Source organism: Monodelphis domestica, chromosome 2 (assembly GCF_027887165.1).
Source record: "Monodelphis domestica isolate mMonDom1 chromosome 2, mMonDom1.pri, whole genome shotgun sequence".
Taxonomy (NCBI): Eukaryota; Metazoa; Chordata; class Mammalia; order Didelphimorphia; family Didelphidae; genus Monodelphis; species Monodelphis domestica.
In genome coordinates, this window is record NC_077228.1 from 340171331 (window position 1) to 340185794 (window position 14464).

The following is a 14464-nucleotide window of genomic DNA, read 5'->3' on the forward strand; positions in this document are numbered from 1 at the left end:
CCTTTTCATTATTTATTAATAAAACTCAGTGCCTGCAGACCTATGTGAAGTTCTTAATTCACTGTGTACAGAGATTCTTTTTTTTTTTCAAGCAGATCATACCAGGAAGCAAAAAAAGGGGGTGGGGAGTGACAGTGATGTCAAGCTAGAGAATAATCACTCCCATTTAAACATTAAAAATTTCCAAGTACCAACTTCACAACAACCCTGTGATCTGTGTAGTCATATTATTTTTTCCGCTATCAAGAAAACTGAGGTGCAGAGGGTGTAAATGACTTGTTCAGGTTCCTACAATGCTAGTGGGCATCAAAGCTAACATAAAAATACTACTTCTCTGCCTTCTCCCTTAAGGCACTGAAATAAAATTTAAAAAGGAAGCTGTCTAAAATTTAATTCAAGTTTAACTCCATGTCTTGTTTAGGAAAGGTGATACATCCTTTAGAATTATAAGAGGAAAAAACTTAAGCTAGACATCATAGTAACAGACTGTGAAAGAGAACACCAAGATACAATTTATAGTCTATAAATACAATAGAAGTGACCCTGCTGTTGTCTTCACCACTGAGAGGTAAATTTAAATGTCTTATCCAGCCACAGTTATTCTCTAGTGGGTACAATTTATTATATTAAGTGAAGGTAAGAACATTATCCAGAAGATGTTCTTGGGCCCTTCTGTTTTCTCTTCACCAGCTGATAAATTAATAATTTTTTACTATTCCCCACATCAACACTGAGATTCATAAAAACCCTTCAATCCAAAATTCCACATTGCCATAATTTTAAGAGAAATCTTCCTTTGGAAAGGATACTTTTCTGGCGATCAGGGTTTTTGATGGATACAATTTACTTTTCTTAGTAATGAAGAATGAAATGTTTATAAACATCTGGATTTAACAGTACATTTTATCTTATGCCTTTTTTAACATTATAAAGGAATTTGATATGCTAGTTCCAATTTAATTTAACTGTTAGAGTGCTATTTCACTTGATCAAATGCTAGCTATTATTTTTTAATTGAAAACTCTTTAAAGAAAAGGACATTTTGTTCATTTTAAATGGTAGGGCTTTATGAATAATGCTGTAACTGAACCCAGGATACTGCAAATATATGTTGCTTTTATGTATCAAAAAGAAAATTTGTTATTACACTTTGCAGTACTGTGACTATCATTTCTGATTCTTTGTATCTCTGAAAGATCTATTCTTAAACTGAAGAATTCATTAGAATTAAATGCTCTAAATAAAAGTTAAACTGTGCTACACTGAATAGCATTCAAATGCATACAATATACACAAAATTTAATAGACATAATAACATGACCATAGTGTATCCCCTTTATATTGCCTATTAAACTATGATATTCTTTTAAAAATATTTTTTACTATAGGCAAATGAGAAGTAATTGTTTCAGCATTATTTTATAAATTTTAAAGTATTCTTAAAAAGATAAAGGACTAATCAAATATAGTATCTGGAAGAAACTTTAGTACTGAAATTCAGAGGAGCCTTAACTTAAAATCACACAGAGCAACCAAAAACCAATCAATAAGCAAAACAAATGCCAAACCAAAGATTTTACTAAGCTCAAAAACAATGTTTTTTTAAAGGCCTGCCACATAAGAATCTTTCTCTGATTTACAAATCATATCCTGTTTCCATCATCCCTTGAATAAAACTATCCTTCCTTGAAGTTTTCCATTGATTTGGGGTGGTGAGATTTTTCTCTCCAAAATAACCTATAAGTTGCTAACAAAGATGCTCACCTTTCTTCATTACTTTGTGAAACCAAATAATTGTACTATGTATATATTAGGACAGGATTAAAAGCACCCTGATCCTTCTCAAACATGTCACTCTCATCTTTTAGAATGTTCCTCACAGAGTCCAGTGCTTATTCTGAAAGACCAGCATATTTCTAGTATTATTATATTTGTTGAAAATAATGGTGTATAAAATATATTTTTCTAAGAAAAACTGAATTTGTTTTCATTTCTTTTCTTTCTTTTTTGCTAAGGTGTCAAGAACAGCTCTATCACCGAAGAAGGTTGGACAGATATTGGCTTACATGTGTCATGTTTCAGTAGTTTTAAAGAAGAAAAGAAATATTAATATAATACATTTTGTCACATCAGATAATGTCATAACTAAATAATTTGGAGCTTGCAAACAGAACACTCAAATAGCATAAGCCTCAGCCAGTTACTGTGAAATAATGAACTTCAGCTGGGAAAGGAGCTCAGTGCATAAGGTATGTAATAAATCATTATCTGAATCGACCCAGCTCCCATGCTGTTCATATTCTGAGTGCAGTAATTAGCACCTCATGGTACTGAAGACAAATGCTGTGGTTAAAAAGAAAAAGAGGGCTAATTGGTTTTCCTTTTTCTCAGGTGAAAATACAGAATTCAATCTGGACCTCTGAAGCTTCTCATAGGATTGTCTGTCCACAGATGCCATGTGAAGAAAACGAATTCAAGTTTTACATAAGTTGCGGTTAGCCTTTTTTGTCTAGGAAAATGAAAGATGAGAAAACAAGGCATTTGCCTTCCCTTGAATAGGGTTGGGCAACTGCTCTGTAGAAAGAAAAGCAATTCTTTACTTCAGTTAAACAAAGCAGGACAAGACACTCACATGTCCTTGGTCATCCAGCTCATTGTTGGTAAGTTTCAGCTTGTCAAAGCTAATCACTTGCCGCATCCAAGTCTCCCCGGAAGCTGGTGAATCAGGATGGATGTAAACTCTGGGTGGCACAGGTGAGTCAGCATTACCAGCCACCATCCATTTGGAGCTGTGATAAACATACCTAGGAAGGGGACAGAAGCGTGTGCCATGGCTACTTGGAACAAATGTGAGCTATCAACAATGGTGACACATCAGTAAGAATGAAGATAGTTCCCCCTCCCCCCATTCCTCAATCTATTTTGGTTAAGAACGGAACAAAAACTTTTTGTACTTTTTGAGACTCTCGGTGGTAATTTTTAGTAGAAATGAGGTTGATATCAGTATCACAAAGAGGAGAAGTGCATTGATTGTAAGGGCCAACTCTTTAATTCACTTCTCAAGATCAGGCTAGTGGATGCTAAACATCTTAATATTTGGAAAATATGAAAATGACAGTGAATGTGTCATTTTTTAACTGAAGAGTTAGTACTGCGCTATTCACAGGTAAACAAGCCACTTAGACTGTACAGCAGTCTTAACAAAATCTCAAAAAAAAAATTGAAAAGTTTGTAAGTTTATATACTATTTCTTCCTTCCTTCCTTCCTTCCTTCCTTCCTTCCTTCCTTCCTTCCTTCCTTCCTTCCTTCCTTCCTTCCTTCCTTTCTTTCATCTCTTGTAATTCAGGTATTTATAGAAAAAGAAGGGAGATGAGGATTGGGGGAAAGAAGTAGAGGTAGAATTGGGAAAGGCCAATTACAGTTTTCTCTCTACCTGGTTAAGGTTTTTTTGTAATGCCATAATATTATAGAAGCTAAACATAAATTATTCAGTTTATTTTAACTTGCACATATTGACACAATATAGATCTTTAAATGTGCTCTTTTCCTCTTCTATGTTAGAATTCCATACTTCCAAGAACTAGTTATGAATTATTAAGCAAAGAACTACTTCTGTAAAACAATTCCCCCAAATATGGACTACTTGCAAACAATTTTTAAATTGTACTACTGAAAATATAAATTCAATTGTGAAAATGACAAAGAAAGAACTAAATTTGATTTTATAGTATTATAGAGAAATATAGCCATTCTCTTTGAGATTGTACCAATATATAGAAGTGGTTCACTGAGTAAAATGAACTGAAAATAGAAAATTTGCTTTTTTAAAAAAAAATCCAATCCTGATCTCAATAGTATCATTTATTGATATTAATATAAAATCTATTCATTTAAAACTCGAAAACTAGTGAATCCAAAAGAAAGTAGGGAAGGGAAAGAAAATCAGTCTATTTATAGAGAGTGCTTTTTTCTTATTCCTTTCTAAAATGCAACATGAAGTTAATTTCAAGCAACTATTTAAAACATTATCAGGAATTCTCTCTATTTACACAGGCAATCAATTTACCATTCAAAAGATATAAAACATTTCCATAAATTCTCAGATGAAATTACGGCTTTCAAATAAATCCACATATTCACTGTGTCTCTCTTTGGAAATTTCAACATTCTTTCAGTCCCCAAACACTCTCCTTGGAAAAAAAGAGAAATTCCTAATAATTATACAATTCTAAGCCTTGCATTGATTACTTTGAGTAGCCACCTTTTGAATAAATGATTTTCTTTGTATGTTAGTTTTGTCTATTCATTTTATGCCAGTGTAAAAAAACCCACAATATCCTTTAATTTCCTGATAACATTCTAAAATTTAGAATATGATTCTATTATTTTTGAATATCCAATATTGCTGTAATGAAAAGAAAAAGATATAATCTCTTGAGGGATATGACAAAAATGAATGGCACTATGGATGATTTAGAATATTAACCAATAAGTGGAAACTATGATCATGCTGCAAAAAATAAAAATCTGAAAAATCATACACATTAAATTATTTTGAAAAGCAATTCCCACTAATAGTAGCAAAGTTCCATTTTATATTTTCTTTCAAACATTGCAAGACCAAATACTGAACAATAAAATTTCTCCACGTAGAATGCAGGGGTTAAAATACTTACAATGTGAGAGAACAGTACATTTGTCATATTATTCTTTATTTTAAATGGACTTTTTCTTCTTTCACTACTCTCTTGGTCTTATGTAAGGTTAAAAAATAATTTAATTCAGCAAATTAACCAAAAATTAAATTAAGGAAAGCTGTTTAAAAGAGAAATTGATGGGCTCTTCTAGTTTACCCTACATTCTTTTATACTGCTTAGAACAAAACCCAGATTCAAATATGGATTTTAAACATACTGAATTTAAGGAGCAAACTTTATTGGATTAAAAAAACAACAACATCTCTTTCATCCAATCAGATAGTAACTCTTAGCATTGTGTGTACTTTTCATTTTCAAAGTTCATTTTAAAATCTATAATTCAATTAAAATTCTCAGAAATACAATTTATGCACAAAACAAATGAAATGTTGAACTAAAAAATTAAGATCAATAAAACTATCTTTTCTATCACCTATTTCACTTATATTCCATACTTCCATTTGTTAATTAAAATCTGTCTTCCCTTCTAGCACCATTCAACTGTTTCAATAAAGCAATTATCCAATTGGGGGGAAAAAGTTATATGGAACCCAAACCTAATTTCATTTAACAATCCATTAAAAGCAAGACTGTTCTTTTAGCCATTCTGGTCTTTTACAAATATAACATGGAAAGGATGAATAAAATTAAAAACAATTATTTCTGATGCTAAAAAATACTTTTTTAAAAAGCCTCAATGTCAGTAATTTTTATTACTTTTTTAATCTTTCAAAAGGAAAAATAACATCTTGTCTATGAAATCTGGAATTAAATCTTATTTTATAGATGATATAAATATTTCCATTTGTACTTCAGATGATCTTTTCTAAGCCTTCTTGGCAATCAATTATATTTATAAATGATAACTACTAAATCCAAATTTTATAAAAAGTGATTTTTAAAAATCTGTGTTATTGACTAGTAGAAGAGAAGAAGTCAGTTTTATAAGCCTTTTAAAGTATGAGTAAATTAATGGTGTTGCTTTCTGTTATTATTTAGTTAAAAATTAAAACAAATTAAAAGGCAGTCCACATATCACTTTATGATTACACGTGTAGATTATGTAGTACAATGTTTTCTGAAATTTGTAGAAATATTTTTTATCTGTCCCAAATTCAATTTAAGGTAACAAAAATACACACCATTTGCTTGAGGTTTACTTAAACCTGGGGGAGGGATCCTAACTTAAATTGTTAGAGTCACCAAGATGCAATTATTAATTATCTGTATCATTCATATATTTACTCAAAAAATTTTAATGAAAATAGAAAGCCATTTTATAAGGCAAAGGGATCTGTGTAGAGATCTTAAACAGGAAACCAAACAGCACTAAAAATGTTCCTTATTAAATATATTTCATGTGGGCAGAGGAATGATAGCATCCAACAAAGTGAAACAAAACAAAGAGCCCTCATCTACATAGGCAATGGGCACCATATGCAGAAAGCACTGTCTTAGGAAATTCCTGATTGTTGTTCCTGCTCAAGGTTTTAGACTGAAATGAAGAAATGATTTTTTTAAACTAAAAAAAAAAAAACAAACAAACAAACCCCAAACCAGAAAAGAAAACTTCACAATCATCTCCATCTCAAATTCCTCTCCTAGTGAAACCCCAGCCCCCAGGTTCTTCTGCATGGCTATTAATAATACCTGTATCTCTTATTGTCCACTGGCACAATATCCATTGCAATATAATATTGCTGATGTGGGTCTAGACCAGAGATCTTCACTCTCATAGCAGGAAACATTCGCCTACACAAAATAATGAGGAAAGGGAAAACATTTTAAAGGAATATGCAAATATGGAATTTATTTGAAATCAAATCTATCTAACAAGGATATATTAAGTTCCCACTATGTGGCAAAAAGGGTGGTAGGTATTGGAAATATAAAGACAAAAATGAAAAAGTTCTGTCCTTCTATAACCATATGCTACCAAGAAGGTTTTGGAGGACAGAAAAGGGGAATTTTGTGAGTAGAACAAAATCATCTCTTCACATCTCTATTTTTAAATATAAATAAATGCCAAGGAATCAGAAAATAGTAAGTATGAAAACTGATTTATAAGATGAAGTCTGATGTACTACATGCATGTACATGTGTCCAAAGTTTATTGAAAGTTCCATTTTATTTCACGTCAAAGAAGAGGACTTAGCGATAGCATGAACTAAAGGGAGTAATGGATTTGTCTTGAAAAAATGCTTGCCTTATCTTTTTTTTTTTTTTTACAAATTCACAAACAAGAAATATTTAGTAGAAGACTGGGATTTTAAATTCTGGGTAGTGGGGGAGCAGATTCTAATGTGAAATTTACAAAGGTTATAAAAAGCCACAAGGAGCCAAGGTGCCATGCTCTACCCAAAACAATATGTTCTTTATTGAGACAGGACTTCCTGTCTGCAACGTGCTAAAGGTGAAGAACAAAAGTAACTCGAAGTTTGAAAGGTATAGTAAAACTTCTTTATTGAAAACAGAAACCAAATACAAGGTATACATACCACCCACTCCATCCCTCCAAAATACTAATAATAAATCCTCTCAACAACAGACAACCAAAATAGTATAATCTTGTTTAGCATAGATAACTAGAGGATCTGTTAATTACAGAATTTAAGAAAATCTTTCATTTATCTCTGTTTCCTTAGGTTCCCACTATTCTGTAATACTCAAGCTATATAAATCATTTTTTTTTAAAGATGGGGAGTGATTTCAAGAGCAGAAATAAGGAATTTTGCACCATATAATTAATCTTGAGTCAAATAAAGAAAAAAAAAGTTGTAGGTTTTAAAATAAAATGTCCCACTCACTCTGATTTATAAACGAAATCTTTTACGGTTAATCTTACTTTGGTTATTCTTAATTTCTTAACCTGAAGAATTAATACTAAGAAACTGAATAGTCTTCCCCACCTAAAATATGAATGCAATTAAAGAATGCATCTAAAGAAAAGAAACTGCATGATTTCTAAATAGGCAGTAGAGTACTTGACTGGCTAACTCATTTTTTACTGTTATTTCAGTGCACCTGTAAGATAGAGAAAGTCATTTAACTGGACCCTTCACAAGACAAATGTTACTTTGTGCTATTGAAGACTGAATTTGGATCATTAATAATAAAAAAAACTCTGAAAATGTAGAAAGAAGCATATGGATTCAATAAAATATGTTTTTGTAATTTCTAATAAGTTTGGATAATTTTATGCTGTGCAGGTTTTTGCCATGTGTACCCACTGGAAGTTGGGGGAAGGTTTCTCTTAAGAGAAAGTATTATTCATAGGCTTTGGGACTGTGCTAAATGAATAGGAAACTTAAAACTTCAAATGCTTCTGTGCTTTCATTGCCTGGAATATGGATCAGTTTATTTTAAATAGTTAGAAGAATATACTACAGATTCTAGACTTGGCTTTCCATCTGTAGAAATCTCTTCAGCTTATTACAATTGTCTTGGAAAAATATTTTTTAAAAAACCTTGATGGCATTACTGATTTCATATCATTTTGAATACTGTCCTAGGAAGGATCCATTATCCTCCTACTAAAAGAGCAAATTCAAAGGTGAAGGCAATCAATACTGGAACCCAGACCTAATCTCAAGGGGCTAACAATTTACTGATGAATTTCAGTTTATTTTCATCACAATCTAGTCTTAGAATAAAACACAATTAGAAGGGTTCATGTTTTGTTTTGTTTTGTTTTGTTTTTTAAGATATGAATGCTATAAAATAAACGAGTAACCTTAAATGTGGATTAGAAAATGCAAAACCAAGAGGACAGGAATGGAAGTTGAAAGAGTAAAGCCGAAGCCAAAAGATCCTGGAAGGCAGAGCCTCCTCACATGTTCTAAGGCTTTGGAAAACTGTCTAGAAGGGGAACTCCACACCTAAAGTTTATTGCCATGGTGAATCTGAATGCTATTGGCTTGCTACATTAGGTCACAGTTATTTTCTTCTGGGTTTCAGTAATGTATTGTTAAGCTTGCTTTCCCAAAGGCTTCTCACGGCTCTTCTCAACAGTTAATGCAAGCGCCAATTCACCCCCACCCCCACCCCCCTTTCACAAAAAGGGGCAAAAAGAGGGCAGATAGAGAACGTGTTTGTCTGTGCCTTTTCCTGACCGTCTGTTCCAACCAAAGTGCCACAGCAGGGCACCCGAACAGGCGGGTGGCCCAACTACCGAAGGCCATTATTTGTGCCTTCTCCAACTGATTTACTAAGGAGGAGGGTAACGGAGGGTCAATCTTTCCCACAGCTTGGTCCTTTACCTGCCCGCCTTGGTGATGATCATCTCTGTGCCGATCTCGTGGAAGCGCTTCCAAAGCTCGGCGCCTTGAAGATCCACCCTGGGTGCCTGAGGGGAGGGCAACGGGGATCCAGCCCGAGGCAAGGCTGGAAGAGGGGCTGGAGCAGGCACGGGTGATCCTTTCGGAGAGGCTCCCGGGGACACAGCTGGGGAAACTCTCGGTTGGAAACCTTCTTCACAGCCTCCTACAAGAGAAGAGGTAATGAACATAGATCCCTGGGTCCGAGCCGGGGAAAAGATGGAGGAATGAACAAGAGGCAGACCCTGGAGGCAAGACCGTGACCTAGGTGCCCTAAAGAAACCAAGAGCAGAACGGATAACCTCCCTAGACTTCTGTAATGCATCAACACCCAACCTCAGACCCCTCGCTATTTGTCAGTCTGAGAAGAGCTGCGTGAGTCCTCCCTAAACTTCCCAGTCTCCAAAGTCTTGGAGAGGGGCTCAGTAGGTGAGAGATATGGTACTGGGCCGAACATACTCCTCCATCTCCCAGACCCAGCCTCCCGCCCTCACCACCTTCCTCGACCCTAGAGCCACTCGCCTGGGCCTGCGTGAGTATCTCTACAGTAGGGCTAAAACCAGAAAATGCCTGCCGGGAAGGGAGGGATTGGGGTGCAGCAGAGAGAGATGCCTGGGCCTCGCACCCAGAAGTAACCAAGCAGTCGCCTGCTTGGGAAACAAAGTTGCAACAGCGGCGGGCCACTTGTTTAGCCTTATCCTCCACCAGGCAAGAGAAAGCATGGGGAAAACGTGCTGGTCAGGTCAGTCCACAGTCCCGGCCTGATTGAGTGGAGCTGTGCCCCACTCAAAGTGCTGGGACCCGAAAAGAGATGGTTAAAAAAAACAAATAAACCCGGCTTTCCCTGCCCCATTGCAATTTGACCAGTAGCCTGTCTGCTCCCCCCCCCCCCCCCTCCCTCGCTTCGATAAAATCCATTCCATCTGGTGAATCCAACTCTGGTGAAGATGGCAAAAAGGAATTTCTGCCCCACTCCCGAGCTTTTGCCTAAAACGCGCTGGCAATAACTTGATTTAAAAGAATGAAATGACATTAAAAAAAAAAAAAAACTTAATCCTCAACTCTTCTAGCCAACTTGTCGTTCCTAAGCATCTTTTCGTGTCCCAAAAAGATTCTGGGGGGCGGGGGGAGAAGAGAATGAGCCCTCAATGCGCTGCCAGAGACTAGAAGTAAAAAATGATTGCATTATCTACCTCTTGGCAAAGTTGCGCATTAGTCAATGTATGCTTTCCAGTGTCAAGGAGGATGGGAAATCATTTAAAAAAAAAAAAAACATAAAGGGAAAAGCCCACTGTTTGCTTAGGAGTGGGGTAACGCTTTAAAAATGAAATCTGGAGCATCTCTGCTGGGCCACAAAACCGGAGGCTGGGGGTTGGGATTTAGGGGGATGGAGATAGTCTGGGATAGAAGAGGGGGTCTAAGAAAAGGCTTCAATATGTGAACTAGAAGCCTAAAGGCCAAGGGAAAGTTTTCAAATAGTTTTTTGTTTTGTTTTGTTTTGTTCTAAGTCAGCCTATGGGCTTTGAGAGGAGAGAGTGGAGAGTGAGAAAGTTTGACTAGTAACTTTGAGACGCTTACTTGTGCCTTGCCTCTCTCGGGTGTAAACAGCTGCCGGTGCTGGAGAGCAGGCATCTCAGCAGCCTCAGCTCTAGGGGAGCTAAGGACAGGGAAGGTACTGAAGTCCTCCCCTCATGTAGTTGATTACCCCAGAGCCGAAGCCCAAATGAAACCTGCTGTTCAGAGGAATCGCCCCGCTGTAGTCCCTAGCCGCTGGAGGGATCCTTCTAGGGTCCAGGACCTCTCCTAGGGTCCAATGCAGGTCCGCACAGCTGGGGATGGTAGCGGGCAAGGGGATGGACTCACCCGTAGGTCCTCGGGAACCACAGGTCCGTTCCATCTCCGCGCAGCTCCGGGCAGACAGGGACCCTGTTGCAGCCCCAGCTTCAGCCCCGGGCGGCGGCGGTAGAGAGACTCCTTCGGCTCCCTCCACCGAGCCCTTTTCACAGCCTCCGCCGCCGCAGCTGGCGCTACCACCTCCCTCGGCGGCCGGGGAGTCGTCACCGCCTAGCTTCCTCCGCTTTTTCTGCAGTTGCTGTTGCTGCTGCTGCTGCTTCTCCGCACCGATCAGCGCTTCCACTGAGAAAGCGTGAGCCTTGAGACTCAGCATGCTGCAGGGCGAGCTTCTCCTCTTCTCGGCCATCCCCGCCGCCCCAGCACACGCGCGCGGCGCTCCCAGCTCTCATATACACACACGCACACTCGCGCGCGCACACACACGCACACACACACACACACACACAAACGAGCACACACGCTCTCTCTCCTCTCCTCCTCCCTCCAAAAACAAAACAAAACAAAACAATACACGCTGCCGCCCACTGCTTCAGATTTGTCCTCGGCCGCTGGCAAGAACAAATTTGGCGTTTCCTCCCGATTTTTCTTAAATCCGAATCATCTGCGGCGCCTTTGCCAGCTTGTCTTTGCTTTGTTTTTAATTAATCCTTTTGCGCGCTCTCTCTTTTTTCCTATTTTTTTTTTCCGAGGGATGTGATTCTTCACTGCCACCCCCCACCTCTTTCTTCTCCAAGCTCTGCCTCGTCTGATGCGCCAGAAAGAACTGACATGGGTAAAAAAACACTCTGCGGACACAAATTAAGGCTTGTAATTGAAATTTGTTGCCTTGATCTGTCAGCACTTCCAGGCAGGAGAGCGGTGGGAAGAACTTGCTCATTAGTGTCAATAAAGCTGCAGGGAAGGGGCGGGGGCGGGGTGGAGCCCCAGAATTCAGTCAATCACCCAATCCAACCACCAATCCCCGAAGCCCGACCTGGGGGAAGCCAGGACACTTTTCCTTACAAGGACGCAAAAGTGGAGGGCTTCCATGCGCCGCCGCCTGGCTCTGTCCGACCGCCTGCACCGATGCCCCCTCAGTCTCCCATCTCCTGCCAGTCTCCACCCTCGCCCTTCCCCTGGGTTCTTATTCCCTCCTTCCCAGCTTCCAGGAGTACACACATGGTTCAAAAATCTGATCCCTTTCCCCCTATCTCAGAAGGGTGCAAGGCCGCCTGGTTTGATTAGGAAGAATCTAAGGATAGGAATACTGGGAATCCTCCAAGTCAAAGGCACTGTGAAACTTCTCGCCTCAATCCAGAGCATTTAGTCACAAATATACATTCAGGGGGGACCCCACCATCACAGAGATTTCATTTTAATGACTTAAAAAAAAAAAAACCAAAATGTTTAATGGCCTGTGGGAAGCGTGTAGAATCCGAAAATTGCAAATTCCTTTAAGTTCAGGTGATCAGAAGCTTGCATCCCCAGTCTCTGCTCTTAGTGATTGAAACCAAACAGATCCCAAGTGGCATATGACTTTATTAAAGGTGTTGCTCCATACCCCTCTTTTTTCAATTATTTTAGCATACAGTTCATGGACACGTTTTTAAAATGGAGTTAAGGGCACAGATTTAAGATTAAAACTTGAAAATAATTTTTAAAAACAATTTAAATGCATTAAAAAAAAAAAAAACCCAGTACCATTAGGTACAACTTGGAGGCGCGCTTACTTAACTGATATTCAATAAAATTAAATTTCTCCAACTTTTGACAGTTTATTTTTTCCTGAAAATTATTTACAGTACTCTGGAATTGGTTTTACAATTGACTGGACGTGGTACACAGATCGAGTGGGACTCAATATATGTGTGTTGCTTAATATTTAGTTTAACTCTACATTTTCGTTCTTCATTTAAAAATGTAGGAGATTCGATTTTAAACTAGCTTCCCCCCCCCTTTTTTTTTGTAAAATGAAATTTCGGAAGTAATGAGGCAAACGTCCTCCTATAGGGTGCAGGAGGAAGAAATTAATCTCATATGAGGAAATGATCCACCCTCCTAGACTGGAATACAGTCCTCACACGACTTATTCTGGGAATCTGTGTAGACAGATTAAAATAACATATCTACTGCTGGGCTATTTTATCATAGTCCAGGGAAAAAAGGTAATACGGGCAACGCCTTGTAATGTAAATGATTAATGTTATCACAGAACTTATGGTGCCTCACAAGTGGGGTTACAGTGTTCATTCAATGAGACTGGCAGGCAGTTTTGTCTCTTCCCGCCATGATTTTGACATTTAAGTCGAATTCTCCTTGACAGATTCAATTTAGCAAACATCTAGAAGAATTTGAGGGTGTTGTGTGTGTTGGGGGGTTGCAGGTATATATATATATATGTATATATATATATATATATATATATATATATACACACTTTCCTTTCGTAACTGATCTAATACATAAAAGAGACTTATCCCTCAGTGTGGAGTGAGCTAAGCACAGTAGGACTGCTTGTTAGAGTCACAGATGTAAAACTATCAGCAAAACTTCGAGATGCAGTTTTGATCTGGACCCCTGTTTTCACTGGCTTAAGGATTCAATACTGGGTGTTTTCACGTGTGGAAATTCCAAAGCTTGATTAGCAATTTATAAAATTGCCTTGAGGCGCTGAGAGATTAAATGATTTACCCATGATTTCATGGCTACTCTAAATCAGGGACAGGACTTCCTCCAATTGGATTCCTAGGTTAGTTCCTTGTGCACCAAGTCCATAAGCTTTTCACGTTCTTGGGACAAACTTGTGGAAAAGGTGGTAAGGAAAAATACTGTGTCTCAATTATCCTTTAGCCCTTGAAGGACTACTATAGAATATGGCTTTGTAGTAGTACAGCCTAGTCTTTTAGTGTAAATTCAGGCTTCTTTTCAGAAAGTGCCCCTTTTGAGTATAATCTCTGGAGGACAGTAAATGAAACATATTTTGAGGGTAGGAACAAGATTTCAGAGAATGCTTTAACTTGAAAGTCTCTGCACACCACTGCAGTTAGCTAGAATACCCTCTTCAAGATGGGGGAGATGACTTCATGTCAGAAAATTATCTGCAATGTTCCTAGTATTCCATAGAATCTCATGCCCTACCACATACCTCTGTAATCTTCTCTCACTTCTCACCAATGCATTCTAATGGGTGATCCCAGCCCATCCTGGGCCTCTCCCATTGCCTCTATGTGACTTTCTTCAATTCTCTTTCAAACCCCACACCAACCCAGACTCTTCCCCCTGTCCTTACCCTCAGCCCACCCTCTCCCCACAAAAAACCAACTGGTATTCATTGTTGGATCTTCCATTTAAGCCAGGGGAAGTAGAATCTCTTGACTCTCAGAAACCTAATCAAACTAGAGGAGAAAGAGAAGGTTCTGGCTTTGCTTGTACTGTAATAATGGTTCACTAATACATTTTTTACTTGAATTATGCATAGAGTAAAGAAAGGAGAATATTTAAAACTTGGAATATTTATAACCTGAACTGTAAATGTACCTAGGATCTCTTATGAGCTGCCCTGTCACTTTAAGCTTTTTTGATTAAATAGTTCCTTAATTAATTGATTGGAAAAATAG

At 37.9% G+C, this 14464-nt stretch overlaps 1 protein-coding gene across 1 annotated transcript in view; it reads right to left on the reverse strand.

Moving 5' to 3' along the window:
* Window positions 1–11894, reverse strand: part of TBX18 (T-box transcription factor 18) — a 39244-nt gene extending 27350 nt beyond the window's left edge. The window contains exons 1-4 of the mRNA XM_001366504.4: window positions 10878–11894; window positions 8958–9180; window positions 6349–6450; window positions 2633–2804 (exon numbers count right to left, since the gene is read on the reverse strand). Of these exons, the coding sequence (XP_001366541.2) occupies window positions 2633–2804; window positions 6349–6450; window positions 8958–9180; window positions 10878–11214 (834 nt within the window). The 5' untranslated portion in view covers window positions 11215–11894. The remainder of the gene's footprint in view (window positions 1–2632; window positions 2805–6348; window positions 6451–8957; window positions 9181–10877) is intronic.
* Between the last annotated feature and the right edge of the window lie 2570 nt (window positions 11895–14464).